Consider the following 22,003-nt stretch of genomic DNA (forward strand, 5'->3'; position numbering starts at 1 on the left):
TTAAATTTTTATACCTTTATCGGTATCTTCAACATCGACTGTTTCATCAAAGTCCGTCTTACGGTATGTTTCTTCTACGGTAACATGCAGACGTTTTGATAAATCATTCGCTAAGCCAGTATCAACGTCTTCCTTTGTATTCAAGGTATTCGTTTCACGGTCTTTACTAAGATACTGTTCTTCAGTTTCTGGTTTTAATGTCTCATCTTCTCCTAACAATTCTAATAACTCTCTTTCCAGCAATCCATGGCGTGAACATTCAAGAAAGCATAATGTTGCTACCATCAAATGACCACCACTTTCTTCCTCAAATCGAGTGAGAACTTGCTCTAATAATCTGCGAATAATATGAAAATCTCGATTTCGTAATGCAATTAAGTTGAAAAAGTCTTTAATATCCATTTATTCTAATGATAATGATGGAAATACGTATATCTATACTTAAACAAGACTCTTCTTCCTATGAACTTACTCTAGTAAACCGTCGGCAAGCCCTTTAATCATTTCCGTTACTTTACTAAACAAACCAAAGACTCGTAATTCCTCACAGGCAATCGATAACCATAACGGATTAGCTGATGCTTCTTTAGCTAGCAATAAATCCATTTGCGTAGTATCTAATCTCTTGTTAAATTTGGTTAAAACTTGATCTACAATTTCCTAATTTGTTTGAAATGAGAATATAAATAAGTGCTAAAGCAAGCCTATCGCATTCTCTTAAGACTTATCAAAATTTCTTAGGAATTATTCATTCTAGCTAAAATGTGAACGGATGAATATTAAGGGAGATATACCCGTCTACTATCCGTGTCTAAAGGACCGCATAAAATTTCTTTTGGGTGGTTCGATCGGCTTGCTAAACTTCGATGACAAGGAGTATCATTGATGACAGAGCATACAATTCTAACATTATCTGATAGTACAAGCGGCAACCAAATAACTTGTTCAGCCTCTTTTGTCTTATCAAGCTGTTAATGATAAATTGCAAAATAATACATATAACCTACATTATTGATAGTATAAAATTGATAAATTTTTCTTATGCTAAATCGTAAACTTTAACTTCTTCTATCCTATTTTGCTATTACTCACCTGATTTAAAGCATCAAAAAATAAAATAGTCGGTTCTAGATTTTTACTGCTTAATACGGTATTGGATAAGCGAACTAAAGATTCTGTATCCGCTGGTATTTCACCCTGCGATACGGGTAGAAGAAAATCATGAATATTGTTAGAAAACTGCTATTAAATTAAGATTAGATTGCAATGATTAGGAGGGTATAAGGTACTTCTTTGCAGAAATCGGATAACTTCAGTTTTTCTATTTCTCATTCTATCATTTTGCACCAATTCTGCTTAAAAAATGCCTGAAACAAATAAAACTTACCACATATTTCAATTCTTTCAACATTCGTTGTAGCATGAAACCAAGGTCGGTAGATCCGGGAGCAGCACCAATAAAGTGATAGAAAACATTCCAGCCTTTATTGCTACCTCTTCATGCATAGAAAGAATGCAGAATCAAATATTAGCCTAGGTTGGCAGTGGAGTGTTGTAAGTATTCGATTTTTATGGCTACTCAAGAAGATAGACAGACTAGACTTAATGCAATGAATAGATGGATTACAGAAATTATAAGATTATAAGAAAGTAAAGTAATCGTGTAAATAACTGAAAAGAGGGTAGATTGTATAAGTATAAGCATAATATACTATAGGAAAAAATAAAATACTCTAGTATTAAATTAGTTACAGCATTGCAGAAATTATATCATCGTAATAGCTTAGCCTGATCGATATCATACTTATTAGCTTAAATCAATAAGGAATTTATATTTTTCTTGCAATTTAAAATTTGAAAACAGAATTTTAAGCGATATTGAAGGAATAGATTTTTGCATATTACCTTGGAATATCGTGATTAAGAGCTTTATTGACAGTTGTAGCAGCACTCCTAGCAATTACAGCGCTCTTGCCAGCTCCAGCAACACCAACAATGACCAAAGGAACTCCACTACTCCTAGAACAGATATAATCTTGGATCTAATTGGTATAAAGAACATAGAATGAATAGCATGTATATAGCAATGATATTTAATGCATTTTCAATACGGATTTTCTACTTTCTAAGATCTCCAGTACTACTGCATGATCTTATCCTGCTATTTTGCATAATACGACCATAAAGAGTTGAGAAAAACACTTCAAATTGTCTCAGTTTTATTATACATTACTTTAAGAAGGTATAATGTGCTAAAAAACACATATTTGAATTCTTTCAAAGAGTCTTACAATTCTTAGAAATACTCACTACTAGATAATAAACCATAAATGTACAAGCTATCGAGCACTGAAATTAAAATATCGTTTCGTTACTTATTCTACATCCTGTGAGATATTGTCATCACCTGATCAAGCATTTCATCCCGACCCAATACTGTCGATGAACGACTATTAAGGAATGACTGTAACAACGGCCAAAAAATAAAGATGATTAAAATATCATTAAGCAAAGTTGCTTCGTAAAAATAAATTAATCCTATCTTTTTTCCAAGCCATTACCTCGTGTGATTCTCGTAAAAGTTCTAACGGATCCATAGCAGAATTATCTAATGGATACTGATGACCAATTCGAGCCTTGAAAAAGTCAATAACCTGAAATAATTTTTTTGTGACAGAAAAGTTACCTAATTTGTACACCATGTGCAATATCACTAATAATGATGATTAATGAATCGCAGCAAGACTCGTTTAATCATTTGGATTATGCCTTAGGAATAAGTTTTAAAGCGTTTTATTACGGTACAAAATTTTGTCCGATTATTTATGCTCTTTTATTTCATTTCTAGAATACTGTAGAATGATGGTATAACAATGCAGTAATATGATTTCATAATAACGCAATCTATGTAGATAAGAGACAAGTAGCTGTTACAAACTCACCGTTTTAACAAAGGTAGAATCTGCTCCTAAACCTTTTACACGAACCGTTTCTGTGGTCTTGTCAATTCCTTCAAATTCGCACGCGTAAGTAACAGCACGCGATTCCTAAAATTGGAAGCATCACGTATAGCTTAAATTCAAAGAATAACATCGCTAGCTAACATATCAATCAATCAATATTCTAGAGATAGTACAATGCGGGTAGCAGATTGTCTCAACAAAATAAATAAATAGTAGTACCTTTTAGTAAGTATCAAAACTCAACATAAACGCAATCTAAAGAAGTATTATTATTTATCATGCAGTTCGCCATTTACTCCCTTTTTGATTAGTAAAACATTTTCTAAAATCGGAAGCGTTGTAATCACTACAAGTATGCTATATACATAGACAGAACCTGAGTGAAAACAAGATTGTATAAGCAGCGCATTTAGGATATCAGTTATTTATCTTGCTAGTCGATCAGTATCTAAGTTTATCTAATGGCTGTAGCCTTGAAATTGAAGAACATTCAGGCGCGGAAGCTAGTTCAATTCACTCACTGGTTTGTTATAATTTTATACCTTCTCATTATAATTGTCAGCAAACTCATTCCATCTTATATATTATTCTTTATACCTAATGCCCAAGCGCCTAAACTCGGGATCAATATTAATTAATACAACTTGTCCGCCTTCAACTATCAACTACTTACTATAAGTAAATCAGTTTCTCATTGCAGTATACAATTATTAAAATCGATCGTTCGCACAAATGTAATTTTTAGTGAAAGGTACCATTCTATCATTCTCTGATCCTTATTGAAGCGATGAAAGAAATATATTGCGTAACCAATGCTATTATCGATGGAAATATAAACACGGATACACCAAAGGTTCAACTCTTTCTCATCTCCCGTAAATATCCTACTCTAAAACTACCATGGATCGCTTAAATATCTAAAAGTAAAGCTAATAAAAATTCTCGTACTAAATCGGCTGACTAATTCCTCTAAAGCTTCTGCACCTTTCAATTACATACGTGGGGGTCAAAAAATAAAAAGAAGTTTAAGTATTTCATCGTCGTTTCACCATATTACATCAGGAATACAAAAACAAAGTGGCCACCAAAAAATGTCAACCGTAAATAATAAGATCGTCCACGATAACATTAATCAACCCATTAAATATATGATTCAAAATATCTCACCAACGGCTAGGATATGTCTGCAACAGTATAGATAGAAGAAAACCTCAAGAAATGCTGTTATTACGTTGATTCCCCTATACCAAATATATTTTCGAATTATAATAAATCGCTTGTTCTTGTCTTTGGCTTAGTATATGAGCCACGTTAAATACAAAATAACTTATCGTCGATCGGTTATAGCATTTGTATGAAGCGGATAGTGTCGTTATCGTAGTAGAGTATGTAGTTAACAGCATCGGGTCGCTAAACACTGCTTCGAAATCAAGTCTTTCTATCAGGGTTTCCTGGTGATCAGCGTTGGCTATGATGAATAAGCGCGTTGCTATGTTACCGTATTGTAGACTGTACAGAAATATTTCAATTCCTATTTGTGATCTTAGAATTCTTTCCTCATGCAAAAGTATGGAATACGAAAGTTTAAGATCTTATTTAAGGACTACAGTAGATAGAGTCAATGGTAGAACTTGAGAAACCGTACTGGATACTACACGAATATGTTTCAGTCGCTCTTCTGATCTTGTCATTCTTTTTCTACATTCTATGATATCCAAAATTTAAAATCCCATGGAAGGGCTAGCTTGAGTCACTACTAGTATTGAAGAAATCAAGCTAGTAATACACTTAATCCTAATTAATTAACCTTAAACTGGTTACCATACTGTATGATTAGCGAAATTTGCTAGATTGCCCCATTGCAGATGGTACGGAAATATTTCAATCACTCTTTTGATCTTATTTTATTCTTTCTAAATGCTGTAATGTCCAAAGTTTAAGATCTCATTTAAGAGCTAGGTACAGCCATCGGTAGTACTTAGGAAATCGAATAATACGGTAGCATGAAGGCTAGTGCTAATTCTAATTTTTTGCGCTAGCCGAATTTGCAAAGTTTTCTATCGATTGCGTCCTATGATAGTTATCATGTAATGCACTGTTAACATCGAAATTGCTTTGGGATTGTATTGTTAATTGCACAATATATTATTGGTAATTCAAAATTAGATTATCCCATTCATTATTTGTAGCTATTTGCATTCGTCTATCGTACATTAATCTATAAAGTAACAAAAATATCGAGTTGCGCCTTAATGATTGATTACGTTTAAAGTTGCAATATAGAACACATATATGTTACGGCCAAAATCTGAAATTCGTTCAATGCGCGTAACGACCAAAATGGGTTGGCCAATACGCGAAATTACCTTCGCAGCTCAAGTAGTATGTGCATATTTTGTAAACTGTAGTTTATCTTTGCAACATATATCTATGAGTGTCAGATGGCTTCATCAATTTAATCGTAAACTAGTACATCGTATGCAGCTATCTATAGATCAAGTACGTTAATTCCGGCAATCTTAACTGAAAGAAATGCTGTAACTGTTGTAGTAACATTATAAATGAATGAATGAACGATCACAGTCCATTCTATCTAGGTTTGTGGTCTTACCGGAAACCTTCCTTTGATGCACTTCTTCAGTAATTCCATCTTCTCAACTGTATCCGCTCTAGACTCTGAGAAATCTTCCTTTAATTTATCAGGCAGTGACGATATGAATGAAGGATCACGAATTAAGAATAATGCTACAAAGTAAATTGCATGAAGTGAAAACGCATTAAGACATTGTTAACTAGCAACCTAATGTTGTCGATAGACGAGTTTAATAATAATTTTGTGTCATCATATTAGCGTAATAACCATTTGGGTTTGCTCGACGAAAAGCACCGTGAATAATTTCCATTTCTGTAATAGAAGTTCCAAAAATCCAACCATACTCTCTTGCTAGATATTGGGGTACATCAGATTTACCAGGTATCCAACCTGAACGATGGCTATGGTTTAAATAGTAGAGATAGAAACCAATCATAACGTCAGTAGTAGTTTAAGCTTCAAAGCTCCTATAAAATTCTGCTAGCAAAGCTGTAGGATACCTAATTGATTCTAAAGATATACTACTAATGTAATTAATCTATTTAGTCTCTTAAGGTAAAATAGCAAAAACTTCTATGAGTACTATTCATGAGCTATAGCTACAGACTAGAAGAAATTGCTCTGAGAAAATTAAAAACTGAAGATCGTTTTATTACACAATTTAAATTGTTATGAAATTCAACCTGGAAAGATTTAGAAAAAATGGCCATTGATTGTCTTCATAACAGCGATCAATTTCACCTAGACAAATTCGAAGGGTTTCTTCAGATGTCGCTTCTTTAGGAACACCCTAAATTTAAATAGTGGTTTATATTTATAACGATTATATAAGAAAAAATGGCTATTTTCCACTAATATTAGAAGATATTAAAGTCGCTCTATAAATAAGTACTGATACAAATAGAAAACATATTTATGTCTCGTACTATTATTCTAAGAAACAAATTCTATTTTGTCTTATTTCGAGAACGAAATAATGGGGCACTAATGCTATATTTTATTTTCAATGCAGGGCTAACATTCACAAATAAATAGTACCCAGCGTAAATCGCATTCGATTAAATGTAATTTCAGCTTTTCACACCAAAGTCTCAGTTCAGGAAAAACCTATGGTTAAAGTGGTTAGTTATTTATACGATTAAATAAATTAATTATTAAAAGTTTTCATCGCTATGAAAGTTATATCTAAATACCCCCTATAATTATATGAATGGTAAAGGCATTACGAGTATACTATCACATACTGCAGTCTGCTGTCAGATTGCATTTAATAATTTTTTTAAATAGTTTTAAATTTCAAGATTTCTTCTATAGTAAAAGTAGAACCGTAATTTTATCTGGCTATCGCATATCGTAATTATTCTAATGGATGACGTTTATATTTAATGTGTTGGATTATGTCTGCATTTACGGTATTTCATATAGATAGAAGTCTTACTATTTGCTAATTGTTCAAAACTTTATTATGAAATTAGTATATAATGGTATTTTGACGTCTACGAAGTATGTTACATCACCTGCTTAACAAGAACTTCCCTCTCCGCATGAAAATCTTTAAACGTCGACGATACAAATAATCGAATTGTTTTCCATCCGCGACGTTTTAATGCTGGTCGAACATTTTCTTTCGAAGTTACCGATGTGGCTCTAACTGCGTCCCAACATTCCATTGCATTCTCTAGCTCCAGCTCACTTACTTCTTCCAGGGTTATTTCAGGCTTTGGAGGTAATTCCTCCCATAATATAGTGAATGTTTCAATTGGTCCAGAATTCTTTTTAACTTTAGTACTAATCTTTTTTTTTCCTGAAGGATTACTCTGGGTTGATGATGCAGTAGCGGTAGGCTCGGTTGGCGATGCTTGTGTTTTTTGTTTCTTATTGACAGCATTTGCGGCTTTTGGCGCATTATTTTCTGCTTGATCGACTACTTGCAAATTTCTACTTGAAGCACAACCCATTCTTGAGAATAAATTAAAAATGCGAAGGATAGATGTAGTTAGGAATAAGATTTAAGCCAAGATAGTGCTATGCTATGTCAATGGTTTATAAGCATACCACTGCTGCGGGTCATTAAAGTGTTGCGAAACAGTATCAAACAGTTCAGAATAGCAAGAATATTATTTGGAAGCCATATTTAGATAAATTTCCCCGCTCTTGAAAAATTGTTACACTTCTAGCGGGCCGTGATTCTTAACTAAAATTATATTGACGCAATGATAAACTATGACACCTACGAGCATTAAATATACAGTAGCAAATAACATTAGCTTCTAACACTGGATCTATGCGTAGTTAATCTGCATCTTCATTTTAACTGTTGAACAGACTAAAGACTAATTAAACTTGAAGTTAAAAGAAAATAGAAGTAGTCGTAGCTTTAAATCAGCAATCATGGACAAATACAATAGTTTTGATTACATTGTTACTAATACTGCCAACGTGAAATTAATTTAAATTTAACATTTAAAATATTGACAAATTATTTGCATCTTTTACTAATCAAAATATTCTGATCCATATCTTGCGTAGATTACTCTTATTACTAAAACAAGTAAATATCTTAACTATTTAAGTTATAGGTTGCAAGTAAATCACGTTCAATTATAAGTTCTTAAACACCATAATCATTTCGGACCACAGTGTTGTAAAACAGTAACTTTGCCTCCGTCATTAGATATTACAAGATGCAAATAATAGCGTATTTACTTACTTGTATAGCGATCGATTCAATGAATTACAAGATGTATAAGTGTGATGGCAGACAATTGTTTAATCAAACTCCTACTGTACTGAATGCTTAAAATGGTGATAGAAATAAATTCTTGAAATAAGAATCTCGCTGAATCGTATAAATGATAATGCAAGCGTGATTAAGCCAGTCAACTATAAGCGTAAACTTTTAACTATAAATAGATAGTCTATACTATTATTTTGTTCCATTTTATTGCTACTAAAACTCTGTACGATTAGTACTAAGGATTGGGATTATGATATCCTTGACGTAGAATGGTTGGCATGGCAATGAGGCCATAAAACACATTGAGCATGCGTATTAATTTCGATTGTTTATCTTCCACCTTCAAATTTCTGGTATGTCAACTTGTATTTGCCTAAAATCTCACATTTTATTAAGAAATGAAGCTAACTGGCAAAGATTATCATATCAGAATCTAAAATAGTAAATTAATTCGGAGTTTTTCACCATTTTAATTTTAGTATCATCATTGCTAGACTTAATCAGCAAGATTGGTTCCAGTTACAAATTCCTACTATATTCTTACTTTAAGCTAATCGAATTATAAAATACTTTGCAACAGTTATGATATTTAACCAGCAGATAGATGCATTACTTAATTAGGATATTTTATGTGAATTAGCATGGAATTTGACCATGCTACTGTGAATATTATTTTAATGTTAGCAGTTGAAAACGAAGCTTGAATAACGTATTATATTAAAATGTTGAATAATTCAAAACATCTGACTAATATAAATTATGTAACTAATACGAAGGTTATCTGCATCTTGCAAGGATCTGAGAAGAATTAATAATATTTATATGAATTATCAGTCAGCTGTAGGAAGTCAATTACCTTGACAATCTGCTGCTGAAATGATATTACTTACAGAAGCCTGCATTCTCAGCATAATATAGTAAATAGAGCAATTCGATAGCGAACCGATCTAGTAAGTGCAGAGTATTCAACTAGTTTAATTATTACCTTAAACATCTCTAGAAATATTAATAACAAAATTACAATTATCATTTAAAATTAAATTTTCTAGCCTATTTTCCGCTAATTTGAGTTGATATCACATTAATTCAAATAGAAATTTATCTACGTGATAACTCGTTAAGTAAAGAAATAAGATTATTACCACCATCATTCACCCCCAATCATTCTTCCAGTTTACACTTCTCTAAGGAGGAACAGTCTTGGCCGAAAAAATATCCTACTAATTTTAACATAATCAACTTTAGTGTGGTAGCTACATAAGAAAGTCCTGCAAGCTAAGTACTAAAATGATGAGCTAATAAATTCACAGTCAATCATTATTATCACTTACTCTATCAATATTAGTCTTGATGGAATGAGAATATGATATTATTCATTGCTGCATAACTGAAGAATCGACCCAAGTCACTTTAGAACAATAGTTCATACACTATCTGTTTATAATAATTGGTAAAATTATATATCAAACTCGAAATGCATTTGCTTGTTCAACTTCCAGCTCGTATAAAACGAATTGTGAAAATTTGTACAAATAGAGACCGTAACAATCTACCAACGCGTAATCCCTTTTACATTACGAGAGATTACGATAAAAGAATAATTTAAAGTTTATGATCAAGACTTTGCACTGCTAGATCTATATCGAGTTGGTATCTGTATTTATGGCAATCAAATTGAACGATTTGAACATATTATGGATCACCTGGGAATCCGTCTTCTTTTACCTTTAATATGCCTTATCATGAGTGCATATAACATTAATATGGAATGCTACTAATATTTCTCGCATTCCAATAAAATGATTACAGTAGAAACGGACTACGGGTTTCTTTATTGCCTCTTTTTACCCCTTCATGTGTTATCACATGAATATGTAAAATTATTATGGAACAGTATCGTAACTTAATAAGAAAGTAACAATATAAAGAGACTAGAGCATTTTCATCGCCTCCTTTTACTTCTTACATGCCATGTCACGAGTTAACGTATGTCACAAACCGGCTTCGTGACAAGGATAACGTAAAATAAATCTCTAAATTACTATAGTCTCCGGGATTCAGTATCCCTTAATTACCTCACAAGAATTTAGACGTCTTTTATTCTACGTTAAACTCAACTAGACAATTGGGAACTACTTTATTCAACTATCTGACGGGCTTATATACCCTTCTACAGCAGCTAACATTCATGAGTCATCTTATAAAAATACTTATGTGAGAATAACTACTAACTAATTTTTCACAGTCGGACTACAATATGTCCATTCACAGAATCGTTTCAGAGCACATTACAGCACAGCATTAAATTTACTGTAACACATTTATAATTAGAGTAATTCCTATTGTAAGTAGCTAGTTGTAATATATTATCACTATATTATATTAACCAAATTTAGAGAGCTGTTTCTTCACAGTAGTTCGTACCGTGACAACGTAATATTAATGTAAAATAGTACTGGTATTCTATATCAATAAAAAGAGGTTGCAATACAAACATAATGCAGGTTTGACGATAGTTATTAAATTCATAACATTAAAAGCCTCTCCAGTCGGTAATATCAATTATCACGTTCTTCTATCCATTGTACATTAAATTTAAACCAGGCGCGAAATATAAAACACGGTTTCAAACCGAAATTAAACAAAAAGTAATAGTCCGTATAGAGAGAACAGAAGATGAACTAAATGAGATGGAATACAAAATCAATAAGGAGTCGCTATCCCAACGGTTCGATTACTACTTACTGCTTAATTCACGCTTGATATTGTTATACGCATAAAAGCATTTTAATGGCATCGTANAGGATGATCAGTAATTGAAAATTGTCCAATTATTTCCATTATGAACTCGACCAATACATAGAGAAAGACTATCCACCAAAACAGGTGCAAGCTCTCCAACTGCAGTTATAAATAATAGGCCCATGATGACGTCACATCAATTGATGAGCGGAATAATAGATATCGGTCATTTCTATATCAATAAAATTATTGTTACCTAACGCGTTATCTATATAACGGTATTCAAGCGTCGAATAGGATAATCATGGCCTATATGAACAACTGGTTTTAAATTAATCATCATCATCATTAGTATAGCTACATAAGACACGTCTAGAAACTAGGTAATAGATAGGACTTGGGTTCTATTATTGTATAAGATTGAAAAAATATTTTCCATTTTTTCTATGCACAGGTAAATAGAGTCGAAATCATCCTTTATGAGCAACGTTAATAAACAGGTTTAACTTTTTCCTGACAGATAATCATTATATCATTGCTGACTTGAAATCAACTGATTTGAACAACACTCTATCGATTCTTGATCGCTTTCCTTCCATTTTCGATCGTCAACGTTACTATTAGCATCGATTTGAGTAACAAGAAAACGCTTGAAATATTAGTATACGAAAAAAACTCTAAATTATCTATTTTACAAAAGATCTACAACCATCCAGTTATTCCCGTAAGTATGATCTATTCATGAACCGATTCAACCGATGTCTTTGGCTTTGCTTTTACTCTTTCCTTGTCTGACGTATAGTTAGCGTTTAACTTAACTATGAGTTTTGGTAATTGTTATATAATTTAGTGGTGGATTAGGATTGTGACTATTGAAGCAGAGAGTATCTAAACTTTAGCATTTTTTGTTTCATAGTTGCCAATAGTATATAAAATCGATTTAAATTGGACATTAGAAAATTTGCTATACCACACTTCAGAAACTCTACTAATTTCATAGGAGTTAAGCCATCGATATAGTCGCATAGATAAGAGTAGCACTAGAAGCTGAAATCGAATAGCGTAGTCCTGCACCGGTTTTAAAAAATTCTAACTAATACTGAATTAAAATTGAGTATGAATACGTTACGGAACATCTTGATAATGCTTGCATTTCCCTTCACATGATATAAGAATAACTTTAATATATTTTTCCTATAAGAAGGATAATTATGGACCTAAAATTAAAGTATAATAATTATCTCATAAGTTGGTATGCTTATTACAAACTCTTGTTTATGATAGCTTGTTTCACAAATGAATTGAAATTCAATCTCTTAAAACTAATAAGGCAACTACGGTATTTCAAGGCCATCCTTTGATGAAAAAGGGGATAAACTATACACGTTAGAGTAAAATCTCGTTTTATTACGTCATGTAAAGCTATCTGCTAAAGCCAGAAATTAATTTAAATATTCTAGGTATGTAGTTAAATTACCCAAAATTACTAATTACATAAGCACATCTATGAAACGTTTTAAAGTGAATTTAAATCGTAGCTTTTGATATTTTCTGGATATCATGCAACCTTTCGCACGTACAACTTTAACTTTTAGATAGTAAAATGATAACAAAAACAGTACTTTTACTTTTAAAGGTAACTGAAAGCACATTTGACCAATGTTGTAAGTTTAATATTGTATATAGCGAATTTCCGTATTTGATCGACAGTTTAAGACTAAAGAAAGTATAAGTTTCTCTATCTTCGTCATCTTTCTATTTGGTTCTTAAGAATATTCAGTATTTCGGTTATAAGTTAGAATTTAATTATCTTCAAACTTACTAAAACTAGTCCTTTAGTGAAACAAATATGGAGCAACTTTTACCCGATTTTAGGCCAACTATGTATCTTAATAATGAATTCTTCATTTATCCCTTATTTTATTACTGTTAGTAATTCTTTTATCAATTTCTCCGCATGATTCGATAGATGTTCTGTTCTGAATTCAAATCAATCATCTATAATTTATTCGATTGGTTACTTGATCTTATTAAAAGAAGTTCTTATTAAACTGTAAATAAATGGTGGAGGCGATAAAAGTTTAAGAAAACTGAATCGCTCATTCATTAGTAAAATCATGGCATCATCATATAACCTATGCTATGTTATCCTTTACCAAATCCAAAGGAGAGATTTAATATCGTTAGTACTCAAGCATACCGTATAGCAAAATTTTTAAAGGGAAAATAATAAGTATTTGTAAATAATCGCACCGTGATATTTTAATAGTGCTTCCTGATATCAAAAATTTACACGGATCATGAATATAGATACCAATGCACTAGTGCATCATACTAAAATTAAAAGAGCCCTTAAAAATAGACCGTGAATAATCTCTTTTACTATTAGATTTTACACAACTTATCCGAAGACAGTCCTTCAAATGTTAATTTCTCGTGTATTTATCTAGTTTTGACGTCATTGAGCGACAGCTTCTTCATATTTCTAATCAGGGTTCCTAGTTGGTTAAGAATGTCATACCTTACCGAAATATATTAATTCGAATTATACTTAATATCCCATAATACCAAATCTTCTGTCGAAGCTTAATATTTAGAAGAGATACTTTCGATAGTATTTAATTCAATCAATCGCATAGAATAAGATATCTATAATCTATTATTTGGATTAATAACTCGTTACATATCCTATCATATTGCAGAAAAAATATATGAAAACATCCTATTTGTATTTTTAGAGCTAATGATAGATAGTGTTGTTGAAAAGGACCGAAAATTGAATTTTTTTCTCTGCTCTAAATTTTAAACTTATAGCTGCAATTTATGTCTAATTGAACCATCACTGATCTTACTCGAATTCTCAAATGATTATAACTTCTGTGGAATGATTTGGTGATAGAAAATATCTAATTTCGCTTTTATTTGCTTGTAGATTATAGAAATGATGTCACAACAACGCAAATTCCTGACAACTGTGGCATTTTTAGCCTTTATTGGCATTTTCAACAGCCATGTTATTCGTGGGCAACAATTTAATCTTGAAAAGTAAGTAAAATTGCGGATGTGATCTATTATTCGATAACAAGCAACACAAAAATGTGTCTTTTACAGCCTATATTGCTAGATATTAGATTTTTAATATTAAAATAAGATTTTTGGGAATAATACCATATAAATATCATCGATGCAATCTTTAAATGCCTATTTAGTCATATCATGAAAAGGTCTCCTATGATAAATGCAAGTCAGGTTTGACTTTATGGTAGTAGCACTTTCATTGAAAGTAGATGAAATATTTCTATCAGTTTTGGTTTCATAGCTGATTGCCATTCTTGTTTAATCTTTATAAATGATTACTGCTTCTGCTTATAATTTATATACGGATTAAAAATGAGGTTTACACTATACAGTATAGACGAGTATAGTCCTAATTTAATTATACTATAATTTAATCGATGTAAATAACCTATCAAAGTTTCTAAAAAATTCTTTGCATGAAAGAACTCGAATAGTGAACTCGTCCAAATTAGTGACCAATAGTCAAACTAAGAATTTATAGCCTTAAACAACTTTAAATGAGGGATTCAATATTATGAACGCGTAGTATAATTACGCTGCTCTTAATTTCAAGTAGCATATTTAGTCTACCTTAGCAAAATATATGTCTTTCATAACAAAAAGAGCATGAACCGCTAATAATAATTTTCCAGGTCAAAGCCGGCCCCGATGATTAATGATACTAACCAATCTACCTTTCTATTATGATCTAAGTCTTAACTCGTTACTACTTGTATTACAGCATTAATTTATGGGCTGACCAAATTGGAAATGAATTAAATCGAATTGGATATGAAATTTTAGATTTGAATAAAATTGAGAATGTAAGTGAAAGTTCTTGATGATATTCACAGGTAGCATTTTGCTAGAAATTGATAACAATAAATTTTATTTTGATTATTTAATTCTAATATAGCTATAAGCTTTAGCCGGTATAATTACGATTAAAACGTTAAAAATCAATGCAGAAAGCAATAATAAGGATGTCTAATATAATTCAATTTATGATAAATATTTCTTCAAAATATCAATCAGAGATTCATGCTGCTATTGTATTTAAGCTGGAAGCTTTGAATTTTTTCTTACAGATATATCAAAAGCAAGATTTATATGTTCAGAATTTGAATGGATCATTTCTCATCCAACAGCTTGCTAGAAATTTACGTGAAACATTCTCTACTAAAGTTGCGGCTCTTCAGGTAAATTTGATTTACTGTATCAATCTTAGTCTAATGTTAACTATAAGACGAAATACTGTCTAACTATCTATAAATTTGGTCTGAATAACTTGACTTAGCTGATATATAGTTATAGATAAATGTTCATGCTTAATCTTACTCTTTAAGGCTGTCATTATTGGAGTTTATTATTACTATATCATGCCGTATGCAAATAGTAATGTAAAAATTATCAAACTTTTTAGACTTTACACAACAAATAAGAGTAAAATAATCAAAAATTGAACAAGCTAGAAGAATAACAATATTTCACTGATTATAAGGCTCTAACTTTCTTGTCCAATAGTAAGATAATTTCAGTTTTCAATTTTGTTTTCCTCCTATATTTGAATAGAATCTGGTCGATGCTGTTCAAATATTAGCTAATGATAAATTGACCAACTTGACGGAGTTAAGACAGGTGAGAATAGCTTATTTTAACTTGCTAGTGTTATTTAACCTGACATTAAAGTTATACTTGTTGCATTATTCGTTTAGCTACATTACTATGACTCTTTAAGTTCTAATATAACCAGCGAACTGACTATGACATACAGCACGAAATTTAAGACGCTTATTAATTCAAGTCTGAGTGTTATTCAAATTCCTACCAATGTTTATTCCGGAAGTAAGATAAAATTTAATACTAAATGGGATAACATGGCTATTCGAAGATTAAATTTTCATTAAGCTTTCGAAGTAGAATTCTAAATCTATATTTTACAGGTCGCAGTATTTTGGCAACAATTGAATATACAAAAAATCTTAATGATTATTTTATTGAAAACTACAATAATGATCCAAACTTAAGAAACCAGTATTTTGGTGGGAATGACGGAGTTTTTCGCACATTTCCAGGTTAGAGATTCTTTCTAACTAAAAGTATGAATGCGTTAATACTCGATAGTTTTGGATAGTTTCTATTAATTATGCGGAATTAGCACGGATATTTAACATATCTATATGGATTCCGTGGTAAGGTTCATCTATAATGACAATTTTTATCTATCCTTTATCTTGTCAAAATAATCTGCAGGAAGACCATGGCCCAAGGATGAAAGTGGGATCGTCTTATACGATTGCCGACAACGTGGATGGTAAGAACGATATCAGAAAATATTGCTTAGAACATAAAAATTTTAGAGCCGAGTAAACTAGAAAATAGTTACATATATAATAGCTCAGCTTATACGAACCACAGCATAGAAGCAGTAGCTGCTTCTATATCTTTAAACCATTTATTTTCGATAAGTAATACTACAGCGACAAATAAGCAATAGCCAAGTGCATATATTATATTTTGCAATGAAGGTATATTTTAGGTTCGGATTCTCCTAAGAATGTGATTATCTTGATTGACAGGTAAACATCATACTAATATATCTAAGTAGTGAATACTACTCAGCGCTGTGCATTTAATCGTACTTAATCTTCAACTAATAGCTCTTATTGACCGAACTATATTCTTGTGGTTGTAGAAGTGGCAGTATGAGAGGAATGCCGTTAGCAATTGCTAAGTGGGGTACATCCAATCTTCTTGATACATTGAATCAGAATGATTTTTTTACTATCCTAACGGTAAAGGATATTATCCATAATAGATAATCAGAATATTTCTTTAGTTATGAGGATAGTACAAGTTACAGAGATGCCTTTTTTTACTAATTAGTTTAACGAAAGTATAACTCCAGTAATTGATTGCTATACAAACTTAATTCAAGCTACTGATGAAAATAAAAAGGTAAAAAGCTACTTGTATAAATTGTTTGTGTGGAAATATAAAGTATTGTATCGATTTAATACATGATTCGTTGCTTAATACTTTGGATTTGTTTACTATACGCTATATCTAATAGTCAAATAAATTTATTCACGTAAATTAGCTGTATAAAACCTATCTTGAAAAATTTACCGATGGTGGTCGGGCGGATTTCAACCATTCTTACGCTATGGCATTTGACTTGCTGCAAAATGCAAAAACACAATCATTTCGTCATAGTGCAAAATGTCAGGAAGCGATTGTTTTATTTACTGATGGCGCTGCTCAGTACACTGAAAAATTACTCGCAGAAAGAAATAGCGAGAAAAAGGTTAAAGTAAAAATTTTTAACACGTATTCGCATAGTTAATATCTTGCCATGGAAGAGTACATGCTGTTATATAAGAATGTGAAGATGTTTAATAATTAGAGCGTTAACATCAACTGTTACAATTTTAGAAGATTTTCAGTAATAAATTAATCCAGATTGATTCTTTATCTCCATCATTTAATTTAAAATCTGCCATAAGTATCTGTACTGACGTGATGAATTATAGTATTGACAGAACATCTTTATCGCTAACAGTTCAACGAAACTAATCAGGCAACTAGTTTCTTATTACTCATTAACAGCTATTTTATGGCACTGCAGTGGCAGAAGCCATATCTTTGCTTCTCTTAAATTCAATTTTAGTAGTATAACACCAAGCCAATCTGGCTATATTCCGATCTATGACAGATCAATTGTTTGCTCACGATAGAATAACTAAATTTTTAATCTTTAGATTCGCATTATTACATTTGTCGTTGGTCCTCAATTTTATGACACCGTTCCTATCGAAAAATTGACGTGTGAATATAATGGTAAAAGTTTGGATTAATCTAATAATTATCGATATTCTCTATATCCTACTACAAACTTATATTATCTTTACTCCGTGTATAACACGCATGTACCATTATTTTAAGCCGAATAAACCTATCTAAGATATTATTTCTTTTAATCTATTACTCTTAAAATTATCTAACAAATGGCAGGTTTTCTTGGTAAGATACCCAGCATGGGCGAAGTTGGAGACGCTATTCGGGTATGTGGCATAGATGTTGCATTATAGTTATAGTAAATTGATCAAAATAAGGCTAGTGTAATTAAATATATCATAATTATTCCATAGCAATATACAGAAGTTATGAATAGACCACTATTAAACGACAAAAACCATCCGGTAAAATGGACAAGCGTATATTGGGACAAACTGGTAAGTTTGATTACAAACATGCCACCGATCATAGAGAAATTAATGTCCTAAATAATATGAAACACTGAAACTGATACCGATATTTATAATATGAAATCGAATCTGACCTAATCTTATTATAGGGAATGGGACTGGTAACCACTGCTGTAATGCCAGCATTTAGATTTAATTTAACTGTGAGTTTCCTATAAATTATTTTACTTTATACGCGTATACATCTTTGCATACTTCCTCTGCCTTGGTGTTGATAAAGACTTTAACTTCGATTTTATAATTTTACTAACAATCTCTTGATTCTAGGCGAGTTTAAACCCTGAACAACTCTTGGGAGTTATGGCTACGGATGTTCCCATCGAAATGTTTCAGCAATGTGTTCCTCAGCACCTAGTAAAGTTAAAATAGATGTGCATGCAATCCCTACATTCAATTAATGCTATCTAGACACAAAATAAATTAGAAATTAAAAGATTATGATAATCTACGTACTTTTCTTTGCTAATTTGATATAGCTTCTACCTAATGGATACGCATTTGTGATCGATAATAATGGTTTAGTTTTGTTTCATCCGGGTATAAGAGCAACGGTAAATGATATGTAATAAATTTTAGATAAACTGTCCACTAAACATGCAATACTATGTGCGTGCGATTTAGTAAAAGTTCATTAACTCAATAAATCCTTACATGGATCTAACTAAAAATTTTTTCGTCACTGCAGGATGGCTATATTGACAATCCACCACCAGTTGACATCATTCATATAGAATATGGAAGTAGAATTGAAGAGGTATGAGAATTTTAAAGCAAACCGTAAAGGATAAATCTTTCAGTGCTATATCTTTCTAGTGCTATTAGTCATATTGTGCATAAACATAATTGAAGATTAGAGCAACAGAGAATCTATTCTTTCATATTCGCTTTATCTACACATTTCTAGCTTCGTAAAGCTATGATTGATAGATTATCAGGCTCAATGACTATGGAAACTAAGCTTTTGTACAGAAATTATGAAAAGGTAAAGAATTTGAGTCATAACTTTAAGCTACTTTGAACCAGTCATTTAGTTGGTTTAGTAATAATGGATCATATTCAATTAATTCAGGGGCAAGGAGTCGTTAAAAGGATGACCTATCACTTCATGCCTGTTGTTAATACCAGCTATAGGTAAATGCATGTTGATATCTGAAAAATTTTGTTTCGCTTCAACTCTATTGTTGGCAATATTTGCTATTGTCAAAATAAAATATAAAATCTAACATTTTCTAAATTATAAAAGCAATTCGCCTAAAGTTTGAATACAGGGCTTAAAGTACATTATTTTATTAATAATTTAGCGTGGCTATCGCCATTGAAGATAATACTGGAATACCAATATCTAATTCATGCTATAGTAAAGGTATTTATCCATACTTATAACAAAAATGTATTCCGGTTTAATTATAAAGACAGTCATAATAGAGGTAGTATTCAAGAATATTTACGATATTCAATGCAAAAAGTTCTTGTATAATCTTATTTTTTAGGTCTAGAATATCTAAATAATATGACAAAAAGTGAAATAACAACTAAAATACTAGACTGGTAAGATTTATTATATCTTGAATCCAGTCTCTACCTACTTAACACTTCTTTCGCAATAATAACCATCTTTCCAAGAACAAAATTTTTAAAATTTGCTATTCTCACTCTAGGTTACATTGTCATGGTGATAATTTACATCAATCAAGCAAATATGATAAAAAATTTTCTAAAAACTGCTATCACGAAGTTACTGGAGGCCTCATCAAAAGCAAACAGGATTTTGATAAATACTGTAAATTTTAGTAACTACAATTAGCTGAAAAATGCTAGCAACAGAATAGATTAGATGGATGGAACATTAGTCCATATAATTGATGCTACCGTTATGTAACTACTACTTCAATTACTAACAAAAACGGTTTCAAATTTAGGTAATCAAGCATTGTTCAAGCAGCTTCTACAAGATGCTCATTCCGTGGATACATTAAAGCCTCCTCAACCCGCATTACAAGATGATGCAGTTGCAAAGTAAATACCAATTATTACCACACTTCTACAACATGTATCAACTCTACACTATAATTTATTATTATTAATTTAGTGATATTAAATTGATTTTGAAATATTCATCCTATATCCTAATATCAATAGGTGATATTTAATAGCTGTTTCGTTTTAATTTAATTTTACTTCATACAACCAACAGCCGTGAAGGTATTTGTGACACGTTTATTAGTACCTTCTCTGGATTGACAAAATATTATACATTGATCAGGTAAAAAAAGAAATGTGACTAAAAAACTTATAGATAGGCATTAGTAAAACAGATTTCACTAAAGTTAGTATATCTAATCATTGTGATTTTACAAAAGTAAGTTATCATTATAATTTGATAGTGGTCAGCGTTGCTGTAGCATCCTTGGATCACGCCAATGCCTCGAGAAGGGCAAGTAAGTATTTTTAGTAAATGTACTATCTTAGCAGCATCTGGAACTTACAGTAGCAGTAGTATTACGGTTACTTAATGATTAATTGAAATTGTCTTGAGATTTCTTAAATACAATGGACACTAATCAATTAGAAAGATAAATCTTCAATAAATTATAGAAGCAAAGTTAACTTTCTAAAAGCCTTATATCATCCAAGAGCTACTAATAAATTTTGCGCTATTCTTCCTAAATCTATGCAGCCTACCTTTTTGTACTTTATTTAAATTAATACTATATATGGCAGAGAGTTCGAGGAATCAGTGGTAACAAAGTCAGTTGCTATTAAGAGATTGACATAAACTATTTATTAGAAAGATCTCTTTGTTATAGACTTTCAACATGTAATAATGAGGCAGTTAATAAAGAATAGAGCGCATGTTTGTCGTGGCAATGTTATGTAAGAAGCGCTAACACTTAGGGCTATTGCAGTTATTGAGATCTGAGTCAAAAGTCAGCAGTATTTGCAACTTTGAAGATGGAATACGTACAGAAAGTAACATTGTAGAACCAAATCGATACATGCCAAAATTTTCGATGGCAAAGCGAATATGATAATTAAATAATAAAAATTAAAATAACTACAATATATTTTAATCTAAGCTAAAATCAATGACTTATAGCGTACATCTATGAAACTTGTTTACGATTGAATACTTACCGTATAAACTTGAATTACTAATTGCTGTTCCTTAGGGTGATTCATTTTAGCTATAATGCAAAGTTCTGATATTATTTTACTGGTAAATGGAAATTTCCAATCATTTTACATTTGAAATTTAATATAATCATTCATTCATTATACTAGCGGCATAGAAGTTAAAAACACTTCTCGGCAAGACCATCTCTACGATCGTATTGTTTCCAAATTATCTGTTAATCAAAGTCTTTTCACCTACCGTCTACAGCATCGGATAGGTAATGAGCTAATATATATGAATGGTTTATTTCTTTGTCGCTCAATTTAGAATTTCGAAACTCCTTTAATGAATACATTAATGTATCTTTTAACAATTTTAGTCCTTTCTGCTGGTTTTTATACTAACATACTTTACAATATTGACAATTAGGAACATACTACTCCTTCCTAGTTACAAAGCCGATCATCATCGGTAAATCAAACAAATTTCTTCGGGCAGGTAAATTTTGAGTATTTCAGTAGTTCACAT

General features: G+C 31.3%; 2 protein-coding genes across 2 annotated transcripts; one reads left to right on the forward strand and one right to left on the reverse strand.

Moving 5' to 3' along the window:
- Positions 1-7,226, reverse strand: TRIADDRAFT_25073 (uncharacterized protein; the record flags this gene model as incomplete). Its single annotated transcript, XM_002113058.1, has 14 exons — positions 1-337; positions 473-660; positions 795-968; positions 1,093-1,197; positions 1,388-1,490; positions 1,906-2,042; positions 2,408-2,464; positions 2,562-2,654; positions 2,943-3,047; positions 5,575-5,708; positions 5,824-5,957; positions 6,240-6,346; positions 6,595-6,663; positions 7,074-7,226. 14 exons carry the CDS (start codon positions 7,224-7,226, stop codon positions 1-3), a joined length of 1,896 nt encoding a protein of 631 aa, XP_002113094.1.
- A 6,753-nt stretch (positions 7,227-13,979) lies between these two features.
- On the forward strand, positions 13,980-21,136 carry TRIADDRAFT_56910 (uncharacterized protein; the record flags this gene model as incomplete). Its single annotated transcript, XM_002112621.1, has 26 exons — positions 13,980-14,080; positions 14,835-14,916; positions 15,181-15,291; positions 15,665-15,730; positions 15,808-15,937; positions 16,036-16,167; positions 16,346-16,406; positions 16,621-16,671; positions 16,788-16,887; positions 16,979-17,050; positions 17,193-17,399; positions 17,854-17,932; positions 18,107-18,156; positions 18,244-18,327; positions 18,450-18,503; positions 18,628-18,714; positions 18,837-18,911; positions 19,265-19,342; positions 19,430-19,491; positions 19,662-19,723; positions 19,851-19,908; positions 20,019-20,140; positions 20,280-20,376; positions 20,555-20,623; positions 20,745-20,798; positions 21,082-21,136. 26 exons carry the CDS (start codon positions 13,980-13,982, stop codon positions 21,134-21,136), a joined length of 2,199 nt encoding a protein of 732 aa, XP_002112657.1.
- Positions 21,137-22,003: the final 867 nt, after the last annotated feature.

This window comes from Trichoplax adhaerens, genomic scaffold (assembly GCF_000150275.1).
Source record: "Trichoplax adhaerens TRIADscaffold_5 genomic scaffold, whole genome shotgun sequence".
Classification (NCBI taxonomy): Eukaryota; Metazoa; Placozoa; class Uniplacotomia; order Trichoplacea; family Trichoplacidae; genus Trichoplax; species Trichoplax adhaerens.